The sequence below is a fragment of the Branchiostoma lanceolatum genome, chromosome 3 (assembly GCF_035083965.1).
Source record: "Branchiostoma lanceolatum isolate klBraLanc5 chromosome 3, klBraLanc5.hap2, whole genome shotgun sequence".
Classification (NCBI taxonomy): domain Eukaryota; kingdom Metazoa; phylum Chordata; class Leptocardii; order Amphioxiformes; family Branchiostomatidae; genus Branchiostoma; species Branchiostoma lanceolatum.
In genome coordinates this window covers 6,656,622-6,682,884 of record NC_089724.1, presented here as the reverse complement: position 1 = coordinate 6,682,884, position 26,263 = coordinate 6,656,622, and the positions used below count along the sequence as shown (strand labels likewise).

The 26,263-nt window shown below is 42.0% G+C and overlaps 2 protein-coding genes and 1 long non-coding RNA gene across 8 annotated transcripts; 2 read left to right on the top strand and 1 right to left on the bottom strand.

Moving 5' to 3' along the window:
• Positions 1–68: 68 nt before the first annotated feature.
• On the top strand, positions 69–11,204 carry LOC136429894 (uncharacterized). Its single transcript, XM_066419992.1, has 6 exons — positions 69–163; positions 1,802–1,924; positions 7,567–7,689; positions 8,002–8,184; positions 9,179–9,328; positions 9,931–11,204. The coding sequence occupies exons 1-6, from the start codon at positions 85–87 to the stop codon at positions 10,242–10,244; spliced, it is 972 nt and encodes a 323-aa protein (XP_066276089.1). The 5' UTR covers positions 69–84; the 3' UTR covers positions 10,245–11,204.
• Positions 2,463–6,163, top strand: LOC136429893 (uncharacterized). 4 transcript variants are annotated; one of them, XR_010754827.1, is made up of 4 exons: positions 2,463–2,646; positions 2,801–2,911; positions 3,544–3,571; positions 4,045–6,163. It is a non-coding gene; the product is annotated as an uncharacterized lncRNA (long non-coding RNA). The 4 variants fall into 4 exon arrangements; XR_010754829.1 differs by having other exon boundaries at positions 2,463–2,911; positions 4,045–4,398; positions 4,561–6,163; XR_010754828.1 differs by lacking the exon at positions 2,801–2,911.
• Positions 11,205–11,270: 66 nt separating the features above from the next.
• On the bottom strand, positions 11,271–25,469 carry LOC136429896 (serine/arginine-rich splicing factor 3-like). Of its 3 annotated transcripts, none has more exons than XM_066419997.1 (7): positions 25,370–25,464; positions 19,630–19,659; positions 18,498–18,729; positions 18,111–18,242; positions 15,522–15,572; positions 13,628–13,744; positions 11,271–12,825 (listed from the first exon to the last, which is right to left on the bottom strand). In XM_066419997.1, the coding sequence occupies exons 2-7, from the start codon at positions 19,637–19,639 to the stop codon at positions 12,768–12,770; spliced, it is 600 nt and encodes a 199-aa protein (XP_066276094.1). In that variant the 5' UTR covers positions 19,640–19,659; positions 25,370–25,464; the 3' UTR covers positions 11,271–12,767. The 3 variants fall into 3 exon arrangements, with proteins under 3 accessions (XP_066276094.1, XP_066276093.1, XP_066276095.1); XM_066419996.1 differs by lacking the exon at positions 25,370–25,464 and adding an exon at positions 20,062–20,089; XM_066419998.1 differs by lacking the exon at positions 19,630–19,659 and having other exon boundaries at positions 25,370–25,469.
• Positions 25,470–26,263: the final 794 nt, after the last annotated feature.

The window sequence follows — 26,263 nt, the reverse complement described above, 5'->3', positions numbered from 1 at the left end:
ATACTATTTTGACATTATTTACCTCTACAGAAGAAAACAACGTTCTCTCTATTTTCCCTCCCAAAGGATATACTGAACCGCGTCATGGCCCTGACTACGTGGCTTCTGACGCTGGTGGCGGTGTCGTCTTCCATGTACCAGGCGACAGCTGCCATATCGTTTGGTACGACACAGACCCACTCAACCACGGGCTTAGTTTCGTGTTTTCATGTCATTACCTCTGTGAAAACTGTATTGTTCTCTATTTGCCTTTGTATATATATATATATATATATATATATATATATATATATGTATGTGTGTGTGTGTGTGTGTGTGTGTGTGTGTTTGTGTGTGTGTGTGTGTGTGTGTGTGTGTGTGTGTGTGTGTGTTTCCTCATACCTCGCTAGCATAACCCAGGAAGCAATCGATGGATTATGATAGCAGTAAGCATGTGGGCAGGTGGTGAAAAAACAAAGGTCAAGGTCGATTTTGGGCGTCCGGTTTTTGTATCTCTTTTATTGGTTTGGTCGACTTGTAGCACCTGGGCCGACTAGCCTAAGTCCGCAGTTAACACGTCGGAACTGATAGTTTTTAAACATCGCATATAGGGTCACACGAATTATCCGACCGATGAATGTCTCATGATGTGCCCTTTTCCTTTTCTAAGCCACGCTTTAAAATGACGCAAAGAATCGTGTCCCCGCCTGTTTCAATACGTTTTCAGGGTAGACCTGCTCTGCAGCATCAATTTCTCCTTGTTTTGATTGAGTCTGAAAATTATATCTATTGTGCTGTCTATCAGTGCTAATCATATGCCCTACACCACCGTCCCTGGCCTACACCACCCGAACCCGCTGTTCGTCCCCCTACACGCACCGAGAGAGATGTTACTACAGCTGCCATTCTGGGTACACCCGGGTCTCTGGTAGCACCATCAGGACCTGCTTCTATGGACGCTGGACTGGGACCAACCTGATCTGCAGGGCAACAGGTACGTATGTAGGAGAACATCAGCGTCGCTTAAAAACCAAACTGAGCATATTAATGAAGAAAGAAAAGTTTATTGCAAATTCCTGCCCGTAGGCTCATTGCAATAATCATATTCATCTTCACCTTGTCCCATCCTCATCTTGAGGGTCGGAGACTACGTATGGCTGCCTGCAGCACCAAAATCTTCCAATCTTTCCTGCCCTTGATAACAAAAAGGATGAACTTCTCCCTTTCCAAGCCGTTATTGACCTTAAAACTGAGCATATGACATCATGCATCCCTTGATGATGTGTTGAAACATTTCATATTTATATCATGATGACCCGCCCGTTTCTCATTTCTAAGCCACGCTTGAGAATAAAAGTTAACACCGTGTCCCAATCTGCCTCAATACGTTTTCAGGGTAGACCTAGCTGGTCTGCTGCATCAAATTTATTTTTTGGCGACTCCTCAGAGGCTAGCCTAATAGTATATCGATATCATATGTCTGTTTGCAAAGAATTCTAGAAATGCATTAGGTATTTCTGTTATGTCCGTGGACAGCATAACTTGAGGAGAGGGTGAAGAGACGAAAGATAAGGTCTCCTGGCGGCTTTCTACGGTGCAACGAAGTTCCAGTTTTTATATCTCATGTTTCGGATATGCTATGGTCTTGATTGTTAAATGGTAGATACTAAATAGCTGTTGGACATGGGGCAGAGAGTAACTCAGTAAGTGCTCAGTAGGCCTTCTAGTGGCGATTTTGCTCCAGTTCCAGCTCCCTAAGACAATACAAGAACTCTGAGTCCCTGTGTAAACCTGTACTTGTGGCTTCTGTATAACTCTCCAGAGAAGACAGAGTTTGCAAAACTTCAACAGGAAGTTCAACAGCTCGCGCTTGACCTCCCCGGGACTCTGGCGGAGCTGGGACTGTCCAGCGTGGTGCAGCACGTCCAGGAACTCAGGACTAACGGTAAGGTCTGCCTCCTCCTAAGACTAGTAAGGGATTTAAAGATTCTGTTATAGTGATTTAATGAGTTAAAGGCATGCTAGCTCATTAAATCACTAGTAAGGGATTTAAAGATTCTGTTATAGTGATTTAATGAGTTGGGATGCGTTGCAAATTGTTAACACAGGTAAATGTGGTTAACACGTGAAGTGACTGAAATACTTTTCTGAACTAAATAAATGTGCTAAATAGCTAGAGCTTCCTCCTAGCCTCTACCAGGCTCCGCGGATCGCTGTTGGAAAATAGTAGAAATTGGCCAAATAGAGTGAATAGTATGCCAAGGGTAGTCGGCTACGGAGAGAGGGACAATAGGCGACCCATGGCTTCCCTCTCTCCATAGCCGACTCCCTTAGCTTACTATTCACTCTATTTGGCCGATTTATTATATTTTTTTCCAGCGTTCCGCGGAGCCTGGTAGAGGCCAGCCTCCCTCCGAACCCTTCACACTTACGCACGCGAAAACTGCATGGTGAACCAATTCTAAAGACTTGATTCTGTGTACAGCCGCTACGCCACGTACTGAATAGAACACTTTTCGAATCAAATTCATTTTCCAATGTATCCCTCCGCGGTCCATGGAATCGCCGACTCAAATTTCCCGCGCCGCCTTCGCGCCGCCGATGAAATTTCATCCGACTTTGACAGCTGATTTCATGACGACATCCGGCCTCTTGGACACCATGGCGGTAAGTGATGGACGTGTTTACCGTGTGCTCTCCATTTAATACCTTTTTGTGCGGTTTTACAAGGATTTTCACTAGTTTAATGAACAAATTTGGAACACAGTGAAATTAGCAAAATGACAGCATAGTAAAGGGTTAAAATTTCGTCGATTTTCAGATTGGGGGCATCTGCATTTCGCCCTCGATTCTGTTATCAACTGATAGTGCGTCAGGACTGTTTAACCCTCGTCTATATCCCATGTGAAATTCCTGTTGGTTTGAAATCTGGGTATGTTTAAAATTCCATGTTTACTTAGGGCCCTTTTTTGAGCGATTTACGTAGTTCGTAGTGTTCGTAGTGCGAGTTCTATGATGTTTTTTACTGCTTAACGTGTGGCAGATGTGATTTGATTGCGGGTATTTCTTGTAAACATGACAGCTATCGAGGGTCTTACCTTTATGATTCGCTGTAAAATGTCGACATAACGTGACAAATATTCTGATTCTTAGTTTTACTGTGTGCTGGGAGGAATTTTGATTGAAAACAGCCGAGAATTTAGCTGTTTAAGATAACGTTATAACATCGTTCAATGTGTGGGACCATAATTTCCCGCCAATACAGTCACATGTCTTACGTTGTCAGGCAAAGAAAAACAAACTTGCATAACAACGTAGGTTCATGGTTGGTAGTATGATTAGGTTTGCAACATGAACGCAGGTGGCTTACACATGTAGTAATTTTTTTTCCCAAAAACATTTTCGCCCATACTGTAAATTGCAGAAAGCAGCAATAAAATGAGGAAATGCATGCTATACTGTATACATTGCAAAAAAATATTTGAGACAACATCAATAAGGTAACATTATGTGTCCTTAATCTAAAAAAAATGATGCATTGATGTATCTCATTTCTTGTTTCAGATCATCCTGGCGTTCAGTGACTCAATTGGTAAATATCTGTCTAATCATGCCACCTTCTCTCCTGACATTTTATTTTCCCTTAATGCGCACCCTGGAGCTTCAGTATATGATTTGACTTCTGATATTTCACGTCATCCTTTTGTTGAGCCGGATGTGGTGTTCGTGCATGTGGGGACCAACAATCTCCCCATGTACCGTCCACTCAGCCGGACTCTTGATGATTTCAGTTCTCTTATTTCTGTTACCAAGTCCAGCTTCCCGTCAGCCTCTGTTGTCATCTCTAGCGTTTTGCCTAGGTTTGACTATGAGGTCTATGACAGGAGGCGCCTTGAGTTGAACGCTCATTTGCTTAGCCTGTGTTCAAGCCAGGGTGTGTTTTTCCTTGACAATGGTATCCGGGCTGACCGGGCCATGTTTTCAGTTGATGGTTTGCATTTGAGTAGAGCTGGTAATTTGAGTTTTGCTCGGTATCTCTCAGCCCGTTTGAACTTCTACTTGCAGCTGCACCGTTGCAGCTGTGAGCGTGAGGACCGCTATGTGTTCAGGGATGAGGAGTGGCCGGGGTTAGAGGCAGATGGAGGAAGGAGGAGGGCTCATCCAGGAGTGGAACTGAAGTCAGGGAAGTACCGGGGACAGGGAGAGTGGTCTAGGGTAGTGTGAGGAGCACCTAGGGGGACCCCTGGGAAGGTAGAGGGGGTTAATGCAGGGAAGGGTCCCCCCAGGGCCAGGGAGGTTCCTGTCCCTACTAGTAAGCCTAGACAGACCCCAGGGAAGGTAGAGGGGGGTAGTGCAGGGAAGGGTCCTTCCATAGCATGGTGTGTGCCAGTCCCTAAGCCTAAGAGGGTCCCAGGGAAGGTAGAGGGGGTTAGTGCAGGGAAGGGTCCCTCTACGGCCAGGGAGGTTCCTGTCCATAAGCCTAGACAGACCCCAGGGAAGGTAGAGGGGGGTAGTGCAAGGAGGGGTCCTTCCATAGCAAGGGGGATGCCAGTTACTAAGTCTAGGAGGGTCCCAGGGAAGGTAGAGGGGGTTAGTGCAGGGAAGGGTCCTTTCAGAACCAGGGGGGTTCTAATGAGTAAAAGGGAATGGAAGAGGACGAGTGGTAGAAGGATGTGTCAGTTTAAAGAAGCTCAAGATAAAGGTGAAGTTGTGGAAGGGATTGATTGTTGTAAGGAAAATGAACATTATGTAATATGTCCTACAGGGTGGAGTAGTTGTAAGCTTAGGAAGGGCAGGGAGAGTACAGCTGTATCAGGAGGGTTTAGCAGGGGACAGACTAGGTGTAAGAAGGTTAATGGTAAAACAGGTTAGAGGAGGGACAAGTACCCAGTAGCTACTAAGCTAGAGGTGAGAATGTTATATAGTGGGCCCATTCATCCTTCAGGGTGGGTAGAACAGGTTAAACAGGTAGGTACCTGTGAGAGTAGTGAGGAGAGAATAGAAGATGAGTGTGATGTTGTGACCTGTAAGAATAGTGAGGAGAAGGTAGAAGATAAGTGTAATGTACCAGGTAAGAGTAGTGAGGAGAGGGTAGGAGATGAATGTAATGTACCAGGTAAGAGTAGTGAGGAGAAGGTAGAAGATAAGTGTGATGTACCAGGTAAGAGTAGTAAGGAGAGGGTAGGGGATGACTGTAATGTACCAGGTAAGAGTAGTGAGGAGAGGGTAGGAGATGAGTGTAATGTACCAGGTAAGAGTAGTGAGGAGAGGGTAGGAGATGAATGTAATGTACCAGGTAAGAGTAGTGAGGAGAGGGTAGGAGATAAGTGTAATGTACCAGGTAAGAGTAGTGAGGAGAGGGTAGGAGATGTTCTAGTGAAGATATCTCTGTAGACATAGATAATGTTGCTGAAAATGATGAGCCTGTTTCAAAAAAGATTAGATTAGTTTCAAAGTTTAGGCAATAAAAAAGATCTCAAAAGGAAATTGATAGTACATGTATTTTATGGGTTATGAATAATTCTTCATATGATATATATATAATATGATATAAATCTGTGTATAATTTTTATATAATATAATGTAATATGGTAATTTGATATATGAATCTTAACATAATAGTAAAATAACGATGCTGAATGGATGGTGAATGAGTGTGAGTGTTTTATACTTATGTGATATGGATAATCAAAGAACAGTAAGTATGACAAATAGAAATTAACACGCTTTCTGTTTTTGCATTAGGTGGAGTTGGACCCCAGATCAGCTGAGGACATGCTTCTTGCAGCTCATTGTCCATACCTTTCATTTCTTTGATTGGCAATATATCATGATTGAGATAATGAGTGATGTAATTCAGATATGATAACATGCCTTGAATCATTGTGAATGCAGAATTTTATATGATACTCAAATTTTCATAAAATAATGTGAAATATTATCTGTTTTATACGGGTGATGTTCTGCTTTGGATGCTCATTAGACAGCTGTTTTAGTTAATCATATCTTTCGGCATGATTGGACCTATATCACTTGGAATTATATCATTCTGGTCAAAAAAGGTCAGATGTTTGGCAACAGATACCAGATACTAGTACCTGAGATGAGATTAAAAGTCTTGTTTCCAATTCGTCATTGATATTTTTGAATCACATATTTGTTCAATAAAGTTTGGCATGAATTTGACATATATGGCTCTTTGTATATTTATTTTGGACAGTAGAAAGGGTTATTTATCATATAATTTAGATGAAGGTAGGACAGAGAAGAAAGGGTTTTAGAATCACTCCTTTTTTATTTCTTATATGTATAATATAATATAATAATCATTATATATATTTATATATTAGGCCACATTACTGACAGTACACCACTTTCTGCCGAGCATGACTTTAAGTATATGATACTTAACCAGTATACTGTAGGGTATAGAATATAACCAGTAAACTGTAGGGTAAATCCTGGTATTGCTGGAGTTTCTTAGGTTATTGGGAACCGGCAAACTCTTGATTAGATGGATCAGATTATTTCATAGTGAAAACCTTAATAACCAGAAAGGCAGTGTAAGCTTTGCAACCAGATACATAGTGTTTACCTTCACGTGGTCTAGTCTTGCAAACTACTGCTCTCATATTTTTGCTCAAACACATTCGTATGTATGGTGACCTCCAGATCTGTAATGCTGGTTGCTACATTTTTGCTACATTTTGTAATTGAACACCACAGGGTGTCTGCTGTTTACAAGTAACCATGGTTGCAGCCGTCTGGGCTAGGTCGTTGACCCTATTTGTTGGGGAGCGGGAAGAGGAGGAAGAGACGTGGCAAAAACAATATAATGATAATGCTAATTAAATGTGCATTAGTCTGTGTAGATGATCGCTATATTTAACAGATTGCACTGGGTTTCTATTTTGTCACGGTTTCTTCCTGTTGCTAGGTAGAAAGCCCGACAGGAACGCATAAAGGGACGTCAAAAACAAGCCGAAACACAACCTCTGCTTGGAACATCCTTGCTATAAAATGCAAAGTGATCTGTGATGGCCGCGCGCGGCTTACCAGTGGTGCGTTCTATTCTGGAAACAAAATGACCGCTCCGTGTGACATGGCCTCGCGCGGATTGGGGGCATCTGCATTTCGCCCTCGAAATCGATAAGAAGTTATATACCGACAGAAAGAAGAATCTTTGCTCGTTCACACACACTAGATTTCCTGTTGGTTTGAAATCTACAACAGGTTGAAAACAACAGGAGAAATTACACGAAAATCACCTGATTTTGGGTCGTATTTTTGACAGGGAAGCGATAAACTATCGGTTCAAAAATCTATAGGAGTAAAAAATGAGGCTAGAAAATTGTAAATCACTTGAAAACAGCAAGATACACGGTCATATACTCCAGCGACAATCTTTCTTGTAAGGGGTGTTGACGCCCGGAGTCATGGAACGGACTACTTTCTCTCGCGGAAGGAAAATGAAACTGCCTCGAACTCTCGACGTGGCGTAGCGGCTGGTGTATACTCGACATTGCAATCATTCCGTTTTAGTCACCCGATGATGTTTCCCAATAACAAACATTTCATCATTTCTAGAACACCTTGGCTGCTACCGGGATGGTCCGCCTCACAGTTTTCCGAGCAAGGTGATGACGTCCAGCGGTATGACGACTGAGAGTTGCATAGCAGCGTGCCGAGCTGCAGGCTACACCTATGCTGGTTGGTCCATATTCAAATCACATTTTCTACAGAGGAAGATAAACGTACTCTCTCTTCATTGATTTCAAGTCAAACAAGACCATCACTGGACGTGAAGCCACGCGAAACCGTCTTTCTCAGTCTATGATTGAGTGTCACCTGAAATCATTATTGGTAGCTACCATCCTCCTCCAGGTACAGGTGGTAGCTACTACTACATATATATTAATTTGAATTGTTAGAAAATGGATTCGTAATAACAAGGTGGCTATTTAACTTCAGCACCGTTTAGGGGGCTATTGGTAACTACAGTTTCCTTGCCTTGCCTTGCAGCCACCGAGGTTTCACGCAGCCGCTGGTGGAGGAGCTCACACGACTGCCACTGCGGGAGGGAGGCGGACTTCAACCGGCTGGGTGAAGCGGTGTGTGACAGTGAATGTAACAGCCGTTGCCGCGGCAACGGGAACCAGAAGTGCGGCGGGAGGTACAGGATGTCCGTGTACAAGATCGACGCAGGTCAGTAAAATTAACTCTACAAGCAATGCATGGCCCACATTAAGAAAACGGGACAAAATAGAAAGTCCGAGAAAAATGGCTTAAAAAACACGTCAAAAACCAGCCGGAGCCGCACCTCTGCTTGGAGAGTAGGCAAAAGACACAAGGCGAGCGTTCCCACAAAAACGTTTCTCTCAATCTGTATCACCCGGTCCATTTGTTATCCTTTGGTATATACTTTCACAATTTTCATACTTACCACAATTTTCGCCCTTAAATGACAAAGTATGCATGGTTCTGTAACAATACGCTTTTCAAGGTTTAAGTCGATGAGAAGTTATATACCTTAAAATACAATGAGTACTACTACGAAAAGCAAAATATACTTTTATGCGGGACCAAAAACAGTCGAACATCTTATGCGACAACTCCGACAAGGACAGCTGGCGGAGGGATGTTATTCGGGTACATTTCCGTTCTCTCAGCTGTTGGTCGGTCATGCTTACGGTTCCAATTGCGCCGGTGCCCGTCGAGGTTATAGTTCCGACCGGGACCTGAAGCCACAAATTTGCCCTGGTGGACTGCCGGGTACATCTCGGTGCTCTCACGATTAGCTCATGGTGTCTATTTGTTACCGGGTCCCGCGTTGATTTGTAAGCCCGGGTTAAAATGACGCGGGGTCCCGGACGGGCCCCAAAATAGCCCGGCAGCCGCAGGATGTCCGACGGGGCCGCGTAGGGGTCACGCCCTAAAGTGCTAAAAAGAAGCCCGTAAACTACCCGACAATGGTACTTTTTTGGGACCAGTAAGCATTAGTCGTAACCAAATACTGATGCGGACAGGTACTGTATTATCCGAGCTTGAGAAGGTCAGAAATGATTATTAGGGACAATGATGAGCTATCCAGGCAGTCGGATACTTCTTACGTCATAATGATAAACACATTGACGATCACGACACTTTTTGTCACCACGTTGATACTGTAATTTACCACAACGACTCTCCTTTTCTTCAGTTCCCGGCTGTGAGGGAGGCCCCCGGCGGGTCAGTCCCCACTGGTACGTGACAGGCACCGCCACTAACCTGCAGTACCAGGGAAGTCCGCAAGACAGTCCCTTCGCCTTTTCTACTCCAGCTATCGACAGAACTTCCATCCCCATTCAAAGTAAGAAAAGATAAAGGAGAAGAAGGGTTGTAGGCCAAATGGGAAGAAGGGAAAAAGTGGATAATTTTCCCAGCAATTTTGAGAAAGACAACATTTATGCAAACTTTCACCTTAGAAAGATTGCGGTTTCATTTTCACTGCAAAAGGCATTATTTAGTCGGCATGCACTATCTAAAACTACCACTGGTGGGCAATGCTACTCCCAACCCGTGCGTGGCTCTTCTCCCTCCTAGCTTGCCTCCCTACTTATCTCTCGTTCACAGTAACTCCTAACCTCCTCCGTGTACCATCACTAACAAGGTATAAATGAGGCCATCTTTGTTTAGCAATCACGAAATTCCACAGAATTTTCAAGATTTAATATTGATAATATCACTTGTGATGGACCAATTTATACCAATGGCACCAAATTTTTAACCTTCTTCCTGCTACCTAATTTTGTAATCAATAGGGCATTGGGTGCCAAACTGATACATCAGTGTGCTAAAGGTTAAAAAATTCAGGTAGAGATAACGGGAATGGTCAAAATGGATTCTGTGGTTAGTGTAGTATCCCTACTTATAGTATAGCAAAGGTGTGATTCCTTTTCTGTTTGCCATAAGGCACACTGGTGAATATGACGGCAGACATTGAGGGTTTCCCGAGTCAGTACCCTGATACCACTGAAGAAGGGATGCCTAACCTCGTCCCAGACTACAAAGCTCTGTTATCCTCGTTCCATGCCCCGGGGCTGCGGCTGACACCAGGGACAAAGACCGTGTTGGAGCTGGACCAACACTTCGCCATCAAGTCCTACCCCTGTAGTCTGGAGTACAACCCTGGTTCAAACGGGCGGTCAGGAAGAGCGGCTAAGATGCATGTCATAGTTGTCTGTGAGAATCCGTATGAAGTGATAGTGAAATTTGGATGTTATTAAGTACCAGTGCAGAGTAGTTTGAAGAAGATTTCCACTACTATCTCTGATTTCACCTTTTCAGACCAAAGATGAGCACTGGCACAACCAGTTAAGATGAGGATCATAACATCAGCTGGAATCTATTCAAAACGATGGCGGAAATCACATGTTTCTGATGTACGAAGTACACATACTTTGAAATACTGCTAGGGTAACCTTCCTTTTAGTGCAAATAACTTATAAGTATCATATTTTGAAGACTGAATGTCGAGATATCCTTGGCAAAACTGATATCTTTGTATGCTAGAAACTAAAAGTGTTTATGTGTTTATACACAATTTTCTTATTATCTGTAATATGGATATTATCATTCAATGGTATTCAATGGTAATCACAGCGATTACCACGATCCCAAGCAGATACGGGGCCCAAGCATACGGCGGCTCAAGCAGATGTATGCATACTAAGCTGTATGCATACTAATAATGACAGTAGAGGCATTTGCTAATGTACGAATTGAAAATCTTATGGAACTACTTTGTGTTATCATAACAACACTAATAATAATATTACATAAAATTGCCATGGTGGGGAAGCTAGCTTTTCAATTAAAGGTTTTGTTTAAATGAACTACTTGTGCAGAAGACAAAAGTTGGGAACATATTTTGGTCTAATTTAATGTGTATTGATGTATTAATCATCCACAGCACACACTGTGGATGATTTTAAGGACAATGATTTGCAATGTCTGTTAATCCAATAAACCATTCATTCATCCGCAAAAATAGTTACTCAAGCAACTGGATAAAATTTTGAAACACGTTTAAGACAGCATCCGCTGTCTTTTGTCAGCGTCGCTGACTTTCAAAATTTTATCTAGTTGCTTGAGTAATTATTTTTGGCGTATCTTACTACCTGGATGTCTAACCTTCATCAACGCATTCATTTATTCATTTCATTCAGTCATTGGTGGACAAATTTGTGAAACAAATATCAGCATCACAGACTGCATGGATTCTCAGCAGAACGAAAAGACTAAACAAACCATTTCGGTGGTAGAAATGTAATAACTTTTATTTTCTCCAAAGATACATTGACAATACAAGCAATGGTAGGGTTCCTCTCTTTGGTGGACTACTACTTTCACTTTTAACAACAAACGTAACCTTCCCCTTACTGATTTAGGCCCCAACCAATTAGATCTAGTGTGTAAACTAGACCACCACAGGGGGGAGGTAAAACTTGTTATTTCTTAAAGCCCCACCATGGCTATGAGTACAATTATTGGTGATACTAATCATCATTATACAATCATGGAATAGACAATCGTTAACATCATTAACCAAATTACTGTTCCTGAACCTTGACCTGAACTCACCACTGATTATCAAAATAATGTCACAATATGCACATGTACACAAGCAAGCCTTTTCACTGACTGTCCTTGCCTCTGCGTAGGTATGTCGGGGACTACGACACCATACCAAGTCAATGATTTAGTTAGAGTCCGAAGGCCAAAACTTTGCAACTGTGACAAGGAAACATTGCTTTGTTTCTGATGACAATAGCAGCATTTTAGGCAGCTGTTAAAGACAAAGTTACATGAAGGAATGGAATTATTATTTTTCAAGAACAGCACATATGAACTATGTGTTATTAAATATTATACAGCTGTATTCCGTTTCCTTCCCCAGTCGCCCTTCTAACACTGCAAATCGCAGAACCAAGTGATGAGAATTTCTTTATAGTGTGCACTTGTGACAGACTGTTGTAAACTGATAAGACTCTATATGAAAGGTGAGAATCCCTGACACACCTACTCCAGAGGCACCCATGTTGGCACAATCACACGCAGGTTCGTGGTTGGAACGTAAGCATAAAATCACGTAGCTAAAGAAATTACAACACGACTATTGTTCGGTGAGCGACAAGACAAAGTTTGATGACGATTTTGCGATGCATCTATTAATATGTTGATTAAATGGTGTGTTCTAGAAAAAAAATTCCAAAGAGCGACACAGTTAACATAAGCAGTACATAAAAATATCTCACACAACAGTGCAGAGTACATACAGGGCAGTTACAATTGAATTTATATCATGTTTTACTATTCCAACCGCACACCTTTTAATGTCTTCACCTACGAACAAAATATATGCAGACTCCTGGATTCTCTAACAGCGATACAAAACAAACTGGGGTACTATGACTTACAACACGAACAGTGAGCTACAAGCAAAAGATCTTCTTGACATGTTTAGCAATGGATGCTCTACATTTTTGCATTGTATGACGTATACCTTTAAGCTACTCCTACAACAGAAGCCCTAACACAAAAAGGTCCCATTGAGTTTTCACTTACACAGCTAAAATAAAGGTAAAAGAACAAAAAAAATTGCATATGTCACTGCTAGGGTGGGAACAGATAAAAGGACTGACTCCAGACTTAAACATTACGAGTAGTTTGTGCCATTCAGGACCCTCGGTGGATTGTGGGAAGGCTGGTGAGTCAGAGGTCACCCTGAAGCGTGGCAACTGGTGGATCTAGTCGTCTCCTGGACTCTTGCCTCGTGGACTCTTATTGAGTGGTGAGACGGAGCGACTGATTATGGGAAACAAAAATTCTGTTTTAGTTCAATGCAAAACTGTTACCAGTCATTTTAGATTGTATGGCCATGTTGATTTGATTATATGGATGACATCTACGCGCGCATCGATTTTTGTCCATTTCCAAAAATCCATACTGTAAATCGTGCAAAGCAGCTAAAAAATGAGCAAAGATATACGGTAAGTTGCAAAAGATATTTCAGAAAACAGATGCTAATATAATCGTAGAATGCCAAAGTCAAAGAAGAAGATGTGAGAGAACAAAAATGAAGAATCCATTATTCGGTATACCATTCTTTGTGTGCTTAGTCATTTGTTCAACCTTCCTGGCCACGTAGATTTCATAATGAAGGCAACTTTTTTTTGCAAAATCTTTTTTTATTCGCACGCTTGCATTAGTTTTGGGGTTCCCAGACGATGTCATCCATATGATCTAATCAACATGGCCTAATACGCAATAAAAAGTTTTGGAAATTAACAAATTAATTGGACTATCTCAGGTGTTCCAGCAGCAATCTCATTCTGAATGTCACAGGATGCTTTTGACTGTGTGCCCTTTGTTTTCATGTAAGTCTTGGGTCTTATGTACGTCTTGTGTCTTATGTACGTCTTGTGTCTCATGAAAGTCTTGTGTCTCATGTAAGTCTTCTGTCTCATGTAAGTCTTGTGTCTTAACACTCTTATGTAAGTATTGTGCCTGTTAACACCAATATCCCATCATTGTGAAACCAGCATGTGCTTTGTTTCCAAATGCATTATTTTCTGGGCGACACCACAAATGAACGGCGACAGCTCACCTGTGATCCCGGGAACGAGACCTGGAGTGCTTCCTGTCGCGGGAACGAGAGCGGGAACGGCTCCTGCGTCTGCTGTCGCGTGGTGACCTGTCCCTCGGCGACCTGTCACGGGGAGACCTGCGTACACGGACCAGATACTAGTAAATAAAAACGACAACACTGAGTTTTGCCCTATCAACAAGCAGAAGACAGAATCTGCAAAATGGCTCCTGTCACCCAGCTGAAATACAAGGTTAAAAGAAAACCAACACACCAAAACCTTCAAATCCCAACCATATCCTAGAAGTGATGTTAGATTAGGTTGCTCAGAAGAATCACGCATCGTGTCCAATTATATTTCATGCGTCAAGGCTCATCATACAGACCTGGCTGGAATTGAACACTGGTTCTAAACACAGATGAATGTCTAACTTGGAAAGCATTTAGAGTATTCTCTAACAAAGACCAAAAACAAATTCTGCTCTTTTGAATGGAAGCTACTGGGTATTCAAAATAAAAGTTTCAGGGAGGGGTGGTCACGTAAAGTCTTCAAAATGAGAGCGGCAACAATTACTACAGGGAAGCGGTGTTCAGATGAAAGGTGCGAGACGTATGAATGCTTATGTCCACCCCTGTCACAAATTGTTTGCATGGAGTAACTTAAGTTAAAGTTTGTGTTTCAAGCCTTGAGGCACGAATGTGAGACTTGGATCAGTGCAGTCAGAAGGTTGGACATAAAAGCTGCCCTGTCACGACAGTACTGAAATATTTCTCAGCTTCTAATACCAAAAGAACAAAATGGGATAATCTAGGTAGCAAACTTGGGAACGAAAAGTGACTTCTCGGTGCAACTTTTTTTTCCTAGATCAATGGCACACTCACTCACTATCCGGTTTATCGTCTTCCCAGGAATTTCGATTCGGGTTTGCGGATTCGATGGGGTGGTCTACAGGGGTGGGCTAGGCTACCTCAGCATCTACCCTTTCTGGGCCTCACGGCTATGCATGGGGGTTTAGCATCGAATGGAAAAGATGGGTCACTGTGGGTGTGTGGGTGGGCCGGAAGGAATGCAACTGATCATATTGCTTTGGGGATGCTACATTGGGGGGTGGAGGTTGGCAATGAGCATACATTTACATCGTGCAGGAGTTTGTTATCCCCAGTTTTAGATTTTTAAACATGGAGGGCCATGTTCCCTGTTCCTTTACTGCTCAGTCAGGCCAACATGACAGTTAAGCATTGTGGCTACACGAAAGAAATGAGCAACAAAAGCAACACTATACATTGTACAAACACACACACTTACAACATTCCAACCCACGTTCATGCACACTGACACACATAACCACAAATACATTGTATACAAGCACATGCATTCAGGTACATTCCAGTCTAAATGTTAGACATATGTTTTGAATTCTGTCAAACAAAGGCTCTCTCATTCCCTAGCTGCCCTATCCAACTTCCAGTTTATTTCCCCTTGTACCTCTTCCCTTACATCCTATTGTATACTGAGTACTTAGAAGTTTCTTTATGAAAAATGGCTTTTCTACCAGTCTTGGTGGAGTTCATTGCTGCCACCTACCCCCCCCCCCCCTGCCATATGATCAGCTGTTGCCTTCCCTCTAGCCCACCCACAGCTTGACCCAGTTCCTCTTCAAGGAAATTCCATAAGAGGCCAAACCCCCATACATAGCCTTGAGGCTCAGAAAGGGTAGATGCTGAGGTAGCCCACCCCACTAGCCCACCCCTGTAGACCACCCCATCGAATCCGCAAACCCATTTCGATTGAGTCCTATCTACGTACAGCTTTATGTAGACGTTATCAGATTGGCAACAGGGCAGCTCTAGTCCGACTCATTGTCTTGTGATTGGTTGTCAAACTGCAAACAAACATGTACGGGTTCAGTACTACCTGCTGCGGCTTCGACTGGACTGGCGGCGGCGCGGCGCTGGCGAGAAGGACCTGTTTTGGAAAAATACTTATCATCAGCTCGAGTCGACATGCTGGGTTCGATTCCCAGAGCAGCACTGGAAAGTCATCACCACGGACTGTCTCTGAGATGTACGTTTATCTAACAACACGACAATCTACGTCAAGTGTTACAACGTTCAACATACAAGTTCAACACAGAAGGTGTTTTTACAAGGGTATAGTGGAACAAGTCAAGAGAGGGTAAAAGTTTTTACTTAGTCCTGGCAACAAAATTAGTGAGTAGCTTTATTTCCATAAAAGACGTGGCATCCATCACATTGTGATCATGAAGATGGTTACTACATTAAGTTTCCCCATTTCTGAGAAATATTTTTCTTACCTTCACCTATAATTAAGGTACTACCCTCTATAATAAGATACACTTTTCAAGACAGTTGCCATCAAATTGTCATCTTAAATAGCTTAAACAATTTTCATAAAATTAATCAATGTGGTAGTTTGTCTTTGGCTGTGCCAAATTTTCATGTCTAGCTAACAGTCTTTTAGTTTTAGGCAGACAAAACCATTGAACAATTCCATTGTTCCACTCAGTGCATGTTTTAAATTGCTCAACAAAGGAAAAAGACAGTCACTTCAGATACCGTTAGAAAACTGATATTTTGATTTGGACTCATGTTACATATGTTAAATCTGGTAGTCTCTGCAAACCCATGTCAGAAAATTACTGCTGCACTACTATCTGATCTAATACGCAATTTTTGCAGACATGGAAATATTCTACAATTGAGAGAGTAAGGTAAGAAGAATAAGCAGTTTCTGTAAATTCAAAGCAGAAATATATGGCAAAATGATGTCTTGGTATGCTACAACAAACTGTGGCACAGTAAACATCTTTGGAAATAAAACGCAATCAAGAGAGTGTTAGTTTTTTTAGCCTTCATGCAGCTACATGTCAGGAACTTACAGCACATTACAGCTATCCCTTCGACACTGCAAAAGAGCTCTATTCTTGTATCAGACAAGTTGAATCACGTTTCTCTTTGTTAGCAGTGAGTTCTTCCAAGACTTTTTAGCAGAATACTTTTTTTCAGATTTGCACGCATGATCAAACATATGTTAAACTGCCACAAACTTGAGACAGTGAAAGCAATTCATACCAGCCCTATATGTTGACGAAACCTCAATCTAGGATGATTGCTTTCAATGAAACAGTGAAACCTGCTGTGTTTCTCAAGTTGCAGTGGCAGTAACTATGTGTGTCTAACTACATACTAAGTCTAGAGACAAGAACAGATAACCTACACCGGCCCAAGAGGCTGAAAGTAGAAAGGCGGCAGGGTTGTTAAGTCGGGCGAGGCGGTATTGGAGGGTTGGTCGAAAGATGTGGAGGAGCCAAACAGCATCGTCCAATGACAAGTTGTCGTGTGGAAACCCCCGGGTGGGTTTTTTGCAGAGGTAGTAGACGGACGTGGCTCAAATGTGGTGGGGAAGGTGGGTGTTGCAGACAGTAGACGGAGAAGGCGGCGACATTTTTGGTCGTTTGGCTGGTAGTGGTTGTATCTTTTGTTTAAAGACGCCGGCGTAAGGACGTGGGTTGGTCTAGGGGGCTTGCGACGAAAGGCGATCCTTATCGGAGTTTGGTGGTTGGAGGGGCTGGAGAGTAGAAGAGCTTTGTGACTGTATAGGAGGCCGCGCTGTAGAAGGTGGGACTGGCGCTTTCTTTGTGCTGTTTTGTGATTGGCCAGAAGGGCTGCAGCAAGGCATGCTGGGTGGAGGGGCTGAAGGTGTAGTTGAGGTGACAGGTAATGCTGATTGGATGGCGACGGTCATGTGACTTGCCAAGGGCTGAGCTGATTGGCTAATGTAGTCTGATGGGGTGGAGAAGCAAGATGGCCACTCTGTAAGGGGTTTTGTTGGGACAGTTAATAATCGAGGATTCTAGAAAACCTGCCCACAAAGCATCACCAACTACTGGTCTTACCCAGAGAAAGACATGAAATTATTTCTACTGAAGTCACAGATGTGCTGACTACATTACTAAGACAAGAATTTTACATACAAACACTATAAACACACTGGCAAATGGTGCTTGCTTTGGCCTAGAAAACTTTTGATTTAAGTATTTTAATTCAAGACAGTCTTGCATTAAGTGGGTAAAAACAACAAAACTGAATGCCAGCGCTTAGTTTTAAACATAAAAAGATAAAAAGGAATTTTAGTGAAGTGTGAAACAAAATTTGGCATGCATGGATAGACTGGATAATCTATGCCAAACCAATTATTCTCGTCACATTCTTTGGAGGTTTACATGGGCAAGCATGACACCATAGCAGTTTTGACCTTTACATGGTTTACTGGAGGCACACAATGTTGCTTCTCACAGTAATTGTTTACTTGTCCTTCAAGAAAAGTACTCACGTCTACTATGACATAAAGAGAGATTACATAAAAAAAATAGCACATCTTGTAAAAACACTTTCAGAAAGGTACAGATACACAAATATATATATAAAAGCAACATTTGCACACATCGGTTAGTCGGTATACAGAATGAAGTTGGAGGCTCACCGTGATCGCCGGCGCTGTGGGTAATCGTAACCGCCGCCGCCGCGGTAACTGGGCGGGGGTGCTGGACGGTATCGAGACGAGCGCTTCTTACCGTGAGACATCTCGACTAGAACGCGACGGCCGCAGATATACCTGGAGCACGACAGAAATGGGTCGTGTTAGCTTGTGTCTAAGCAAGGCAAACACTTCATTTTCTACCTTTCGCAAAATTAAAACCATGCAAACATGCATTTACAGTACCTCTTGATCCCAGTCTCTTCCAAATCCTATAAATTCTCTATTAACAAAAATCCTCACTGCCATGGATTTTTTTATGCTATATCCTACATATGTACAACATAAAAGAACTGCTTGAAACAGCAGACGTTCGAATCCCAGCAAGCTTACCGTCCGTCTAGTGAGTCAACAGCATCTCTCGCGTCGCGTGGATCTTCAAACTCTACGAAAGCGAATCCCGCCGGGTTGCGGGCAACCCAGACGTTCCTCAGCGGGCCGAAGGCGCCGAACGCCCGCTCCAACTCGTGCTTGGTACCAGACTGACCCAGGTCACCCACGTAGACTTTGCAGTCGATCGGACCGGCATCTCTGCGATGCGACATGCTGTTGCTCCTTCTTGGACCTACAGAACATGCGGGGAAAGTAAAAAGGAAAAAAGGAAAGTAATCTCGATCCAGTTTTAGCTCACTGAAGAGCTAATCTTCCACTGGTCGTGACAGAGAAGAAGACAGACGCTATGTACAGTATTTACAGGTTCATTGTACCAGGGAAATTCCCCTAGCTCTTTTCGAATAGCACAATGAACAGTGGACCACGGCTTAAAGTCCCGTCCTAAGGACTGCGATCTTTTCCGGTAGCGTGCATGTCGGGTGAGCAACACAGCCGGGATCGAACCCGGGGCTTCTAGTTCCAGAGGCAAGATCACTAACCACTGGACTACGCACGCTACTAGTTAACGTACAAGTTAGGATGTAGGTACAGTGTACTGTACTACAGGAAAGATCGAAGACATGTATCGACTAGTAAGGTATCGGGGCAAACCCGACAGAAACGTCTGTTAACAATTCCATATGTGTATTCAACAAGTCAGCGACATACTCGAGCTCAATAACTATCAAAATGTAGCATTCTATATTTGCTCTTTAAACAGTAGCAAGTATCATGAGTCAATGACAAAGACCAAGGAAAATTATATCCGGTAAATCTACAAGAGGAAAAAAAACAAAGGGTACTCCTATGCGACATCTGAGAGCAAAGACATGCATGGACTGACGGGTTATCAGAACAAACTAATAGAAGGGAAATGTTGTCTACTAACAATTCTATGTGTATTCAAGAAGTCGGCAACATTACAGTACTGTAATAACTATTCAAATGTAGCATTGTATCTTTGCTCTTTAAACATCCATCAGAAGCCAGAAAAATCGCAATTATCATATGAATCAATGACAAAGACCAAGGAGAATTATACGGGTAAATCTACAACAGTACAAGAGAAAAATAACAGAAGGGTACTACGAACTATGCGACATCTTGTAGCTGCTTCTTGGACCTACAGTGCATGCGGGGGGAAATGTACAAGTTAGAATACATAAGCATGGTGTATTGGGGAGAACAATGAATGACATGTATGACCTGACTGGTTAACAGAACAGTTTTAACCGACAGAGGAGAAACGTTGTCTACTAACAATCAATGCCATGTGTATTCAAGAAGTCGGCAACATTACTGTAATAACTAATCAAATCTAGCACTATATTTGCTCTTGAAACATCCATCGCAAGCCAGATATCATGACTCCATGGGAAAGACAAAGGAGAATTATACAGGGTAAATCTACAAGAGGAAGGTAACAGAAAGTTGAAATAAAAAAAGGCAGAACAGAAAAAAACTCCTCATTAAAATACAATGTACCCCATCATCTCTAACTATGCATACTCATAAGTATATGTACCTTTCCTCATCATCTTCAATAGACTGTGCACTTTTTCACTTCTACGGGAGAACTCTCAATTCTTTCAGAGTGTTAATGACACAACTGTTTTTGCCCAGTATGTACCCAAACTCAAAGAAGACTAACAACTCAAGGCCACACAAGAACAGCACTGAACTAGGCGGGTTCCGGTGAATGGGAACCAATTACTACCGGTAATAGAAAGACCGATTATTCCGTTTGGGTTGTTCGGTGACTGCTCACGTTGAGGTCCTTGATCCCAGGGCAGGTGATGCCACCCTGAGGACAAAGGACCCCATACAGAACAATGAGAGATACCTAGGCCTGCTTAGCTACCAACAACTGGCTTTGTGTCTGTGGATCAGGTAGGACTCGATATGTCTCATTTAAGCTATCTGTTCCAGATAGACACATAAAGGCTGACCTACAAACACTGAGAAACGCACAATGTAGAATTGGCTAATGTATTGTAAATTAATATCCACTCTGAAGATGGGCGGTGCTTCTTTACACATGGATTTTGCCAATCAGGTGTATAAAAACCAGTCTCTGTCAAACTTGCTATCATTCTACTTCTAGCCTTGATTTTTTTCAACTAAAGGTACTGTAAATGCATTTAAGTTTGCGTGGTTTAAATTTCATGGTAGGAAGAAGATGGAGTGTTCGCGGTGGTTTTAAGTTAGCTGTTGAGACAATAATGGACAAGGGGGCAAAAAAATTCTGTGGTGGTTTTAAGTTCACTGCCAAGAGCTTACAGCAAAAACTGTGAACATAAAATCACTGCGAACATTTCTGCATTTACAGTAACTTATCTACATTGTTGGAGGACATCATCTTGCTATACATGTACTTAAAGCGCAAAGCAATAAATGTGCACGTTCGTAACAGTTTTGAAGGTGAATATGAAGCTAATCTATTTGGTCATACTGGCTTTTAGCCTTTTCAATCTGAAACAGAAATGATCTCCAGCTAACACAGTACCACGCCTGTTTCCAATACATGTTACCAATAGCTACGGAGCATGGCGTTCCTGCATATATACCAAACAGACCTGGCCTCCATTTTAATAATCTCCTGAGGCATTTTTGGAAGTACAGTAGAAAGGAGTGCATATCCCCGGTGGTGCTCGGAAAATTACTCTCTCTAAAATGCATCTGGAACTATACAATTTTTTCTACATCAACCTTTAGCACATTGAAGTAGCCGTATGGCACCACATTCTCTATTGGTTACAGAGTTTGGCAGCAGGGAGAAGGTATACTGTAATTTGTAAATGCAGAAATAGTCTTATGTTCGCGGTTTTCGCTGTAAGCTTTTTCCTGCAAACTTAAAATCAATGCGAAATGTTTTTGCCCTCCTACGGTACCCCCTTGTCTACAATTATCTCAGACGCGAACTTAAAACCATCACGAACATTCTATTTTCTCCCTACCATGAAATTGAAACCATGCAAACTTAAATGCATTTACAGTTGAGTTATGTCTATTTCTTCACTAGACATCGGACTTGGTCACAAGGCACCTTGCTTCTCTGTTTGGTACTTCTTGTTTATTGATATGACCTCAATTACTTTCCCTAGATTGACATCTGGCTTTAGGCAGCCCAATCCTACTGTGTTGGAGACACATATAGGATAATAATCAATCTACAAATTGCAAAGTGCTACAGTCTGCCAGACATTTGTGTGACACCAGCAACAATTGCATGGACTGTAATTGAGTTAGGCGTTTTGGGTCAGGGTTATAGCACTGGATATCAGGCCTTTTGCGCTAGACGACAATACAAAAGGCTATCTACTAAGATTATGTTCCAAAAAAAATTGTGCATAAGTGTGCATAACTCTAGTCTCTACAGGTTGCTGGAAAAATACTACAAATTGGTCGCAAACTGTACTCCTTGGCCAGCTAATTCCACTGGCATGTAATCTACATCTATTTCTGTCTATTTCGTGACCCGTGGGGCCAGGTAGAGGCTACACTATCCTATCAAGATCCACAAAACCCGCTCTCTGTTTATCTACTGTGTGACCATATTTGGTGTGTAAATTAACCTACACCAGGGTGTGGACTTTTCTGCAATAGGATATACTAAATAGTGGAGATCGAGGGGTGCGAATTTGTTACTTCGGAGAGACATTTCATGCCGATGAATTGATAAGATGCAAAGGTCCAGTTTCATTCAAACAGCAAACATTAAGCATGCATGAATAGTCGTTCCTTTCAGCAAAATGAAGGTGAGTGCACAATCTGGAATAATTGTAACCATTCCCAGTGGAATGCCCTGCCTGGCACGGTTGTGACAGCTCCCACCTTTGAGTCGTTCTGTCAGGCTGCTCTAAGCGCTATTAGATAGTATGGATTTATCACTTGTTATAAATCTATTCATTTCAGCGTGAAAATGCTCCTCCCTTTTTTTGTCTTGTACAATAGAAGCGTGTCCTCGAAGCGTTTCAAGGTGTGATGCTAATTATGTAATTTAGTAATTACCCCCCTCCCACCTTGGAACCCTCAAGCGTTCCACAGTAACTCAGGAGGAGATTTGATACCATCCCATGATTCCTCAATACACATCCAGTAATACACACCCACAGATGGCTGACTGTGGGCAAGAAGTATACAGACTTGTCATGTTGCCTTTGATATTGCAGCAACATGTACAATTTGAGCATTAGATTTTCTTCTCTTGAACTGTCAAAAGACTATAAAGTAGTCCATGAGACTGCCTGACCTTTGTAATTTATGCACAACTTTCTAGATTGTGTCACAAACACCTACGGACCATTGTACAAACATTCACCACAAATTCTGTGTCCAAACTTGACCAAACTACAGTGTTTTTCTGAAAACACTGTTGATTGATGATATCATACTACTTGTGCATCAGAAAAACCGAAATGCACCAAAAAGCACCCATGGAAAAGTACAGAAAATTATGTTTGTTTACAATTATTACAAAAACAATATCAAATATGATTTTCTGTACTTTCCCATGGGTGCTTTTTGGTGCATTTTGTTTTTTCTGATGCACAAGCAGTATAGTATTATCAATCAACAGTGTTTTCAGAAAAACACTGTAGTTTGGTCAAGTTTGGACACAGAATTTGTAGTGAATATTTGTACAATGGTCCACAAGTGTTTGTGACACAATTGAGAAAGTTGTGCACAAATTATAAAGGTCAGACAGTCTCATGGACTACTTAAGTCGTTTGACAGTTCAAGACAAGAAAATCTTATGCTCAAATTGTACCTGTTGCTGCAATATCAAAGGCAACATGAAAAGTCTATATGCTTCTTGCCCATAGTCAGCCATCTGTGGGTGTGTATTACTGGATGTGTATTGAGGGTTCATGGGATGGTATCATTTCCCCCCCTGACAGTAACTTGAGAATGGATTTTAGAAATCAGCCTCACAGTGAAGGTAGAATATCGTTACTTTAAAGGAAAGAAATACACTAAGATCACCAATATATTATGAAAACTGTGAAATTATGTGCAAACTTAAGCCATTTTTTGCCGTAAGCAACAAAAATTAACCGTAGTCGAGCTGTCTGGGCAACGTGAAGAAATTCTTTGTAACCAGAGAGTCGAAAGCATGCCAGTGTTTAGGACTTTTCTGTCTCCCTGGGAAAATCGGTCCCCCTCCAGCCATTGGTCCAATTTGGGACTGGTGGGCGTGGCCTAAAAGTACGAAGGCCTACAACGACAATAGGTAATACATAACATATTGTCCTTATTTACGTCATTAAACAAGCAAGACATAATGAGCGTGAAAAATAAACTGTTAATCTTTTTTTCGCGAGGTAGCCGGGATTTTCGGCCCTCATAGGAAAGTCAACGTACAACGCTTCTTATAATGCATTTGGAAACCTGTTTTTCAACTTGAAGACGCATATCTCAACTCAAATTAGACGTTTCATAAGCAAAAAGTCTCAGGTTTTTCAACATTGTGGGGATTTCAGGTGAAGGGGACACATTTCCCCAAGGTAGCCGGGATTTTCGGTCCCCTCATAGGAAAGTCAACGAACGTCTCTTATGATGCACTTGGAAACCTGTTTTTCAACTTGAAGACGCTTCTCTGAAGACTTAACACAACTATAAACATTTCAAAAGCCAAAAGTCTCAGGTTTTGGCCATTGTGGGGATTTCAGGTGAAGGGGACAAAGAAGAGCTGTTGACTTTCCTACGAGGGGACCGAAAATCCCGGCTACCCCGGGAAAATATATCCCCCTCCCCCTGAAATTCCCTCAATAGACAAATCCTGAGACTTTTGCCCATGAAACGTTTATATTTGTGTTAAATTTTCAGAGAATTGTCTTCAAGTTGAAAAGTAAGTGTCAAAATGCATCATAAGAAGAATTGTTGACCTTCCTATGAGGGGACCGAAAATCCCGGCTACCCCGGCAAAAATGTGTCCCCTTCCCCTGAAATCCCCTCAATGGACAAATACTGAGACTTTCACATGAAACTTTTGTATTTGTGTTAAGAGAAGCGTCTTCAAGTTGACAAGCAAGTTTCCAAGGACATCATAAGAAGCGTTGTTGACTTTCCTTTGAGGGGACTGAAAATCTGAAATCCCCACAATGGCCAAAAACTGAGACTTTTGGCTTTTGAATGTTTATAATTGTGTTAAGTCTTCAGAGAAGCGTCTTCAATTTGAAAAACAGGTTTCCAAGTGCATCATAAGAGACGTTGTTGACTTTCCTATGAGGGGACCCAAAATCCCGGCTACCTGAGGAAAATGTGTCCCCTTCACCTGAAATCCCCACAATGGACAAATCCTGAGACCTTTGACCATGAAACGTTTATTTTTGTGTTAAGAGAATCGTCTTCAAGTTGTAAAGCAAGTTTCCAAATGCATCACTACTCGGAGAAGAGTTGTTGACTTTCCCATGAGGGGATTGAAAATCCTGGCTGCCCCGGGAAAATGTGTCCCTAAAATGACAAAAAATTGAGATTTTGTTAAAGAAAATTTCATATTTGTGGACAATGTCCGTCCCACCTTCGCACAATTCATACATTTGGCATTCATCATTCAAATCAAAGACAGTGTTGTGGACAATATCAATGTTTTTGTCCTTGTGGGCCTTCGTACTTTTGAGGCCACGCCCACCATGAGATGGGGACAGATTTTCTGGGGGGGAAAGATATTTCCTGAACACCAGACGCTAAACGCCACAATTTCACGTCCAAACCCAGATTTGTGACTACTTAGAAGTGCACAGGTCTTAGTTTGAATAGCTACAATTGTGTAGGAGCGAAGAATGTGAGTTTGGTGAGGTAATTGTGGTGGAAACATGTTTATAACTCACCTTGCGGGACGTAAACAGATCACAGAACCGTCGGGAAGATGGCCTCCCAGGCCGACACCACTGCGCACGCGCACCGCAAGGTGGGACGTCACACGGATCAGGACCGGTCCATGGAAAACTTCGAGGGGTGTTCCAGTTATTATCAGACTTTTCGCCATTAGGCTAGATCAATTGAATTTGCTGTTTCTCGGAATCGCCCCCTCCAATTTTTATCATATCCAAAAAAATGAAAATAAATACAACACCTTCAATACCGGAAATTTTCACTCACTAACGCCTTACATTACTATTTACCATTCAACAATTTTACAGTGACATTATAGCAAATGACCTAAATGCCTTTATTCAGATTTTGTCTGCAAAATATTAATATTTTTGAATTGTATATTCAATTTCATGTTTTTCATGAATGGCAGAATCATATAGATGCTGGTAAAAAACAGTACTTTTAATTATTTTCAATCAACAGGTTCTTCTCCTGTACACTGGGAGTACTACCCTGGGTTCCAGACTGTTTATCGGGCCTTTTCGCCGGTACCTTGTAGTCAGTTTCTTCGGCGGCACAGAGATCCCACCCCGCCGAACCCTAACTAGCGCACCGGTGGATTTCTAGCCGGGGAATTGACCGGCCCATATTACTCTATTATGCAAGGCTTTATCTTCATCCTTGATCTTCATCAAATTAATTGTTGGAACATGTTCCAACAGTGAAACAATCACATGGATGTTTCAAAAAGAGATATTTGTGCAATTACTATTTCCAAAATAAATATATAAGTTCAAACATGTTCAAACTTTAATTCTAAATTGTTTCCACAATTTAGCACAAATTTGACTGAAAGTCTTTTATCTAAAATTGTTCAAACTTATAAGCAATATTATCTGAAAACCCTC

Excerpts from the sequence above, each read along its gene's own strand:
- LOC136429896 (XM_066419996.1), bottom strand. Across the intron at positions 18,730-19,629 it reads CAGCTACAAGATGTCGCATA|GTCCAAGAAGGAGCAACAGC; the intron begins GTTCGTAGTACC and ends CATGTTCTGTAG. Across the intron at positions 15,573-18,110 it reads CCACAGCGCCGGCGATCACG|GTCCTTCTCGCCAGCGCCGC; the intron begins GTGAGCCTCCAA and ends TTTCCAAAACAG.
- LOC136429894 (XM_066419992.1), top strand. The coding sequence starts at position 85 with ATGGCCCTGACTACGTGGCTTCTGACGCTGGTGGCGGTGTCGTCTTCC. Across the intron at positions 1,925-7,566 it reads CCAGGAACTCAGGACTAACG|AACACCTTGGCTGCTACCGG; the intron begins GTAAGGTCTGCC and ends CATCATTTCTAG. Across the intron at positions 8,185-9,178 it reads CGTGTACAAGATCGACGCAG|TTCCCGGCTGTGAGGGAGGC; the intron begins GTCAGTAAAATT and ends CCTTTTCTTCAG.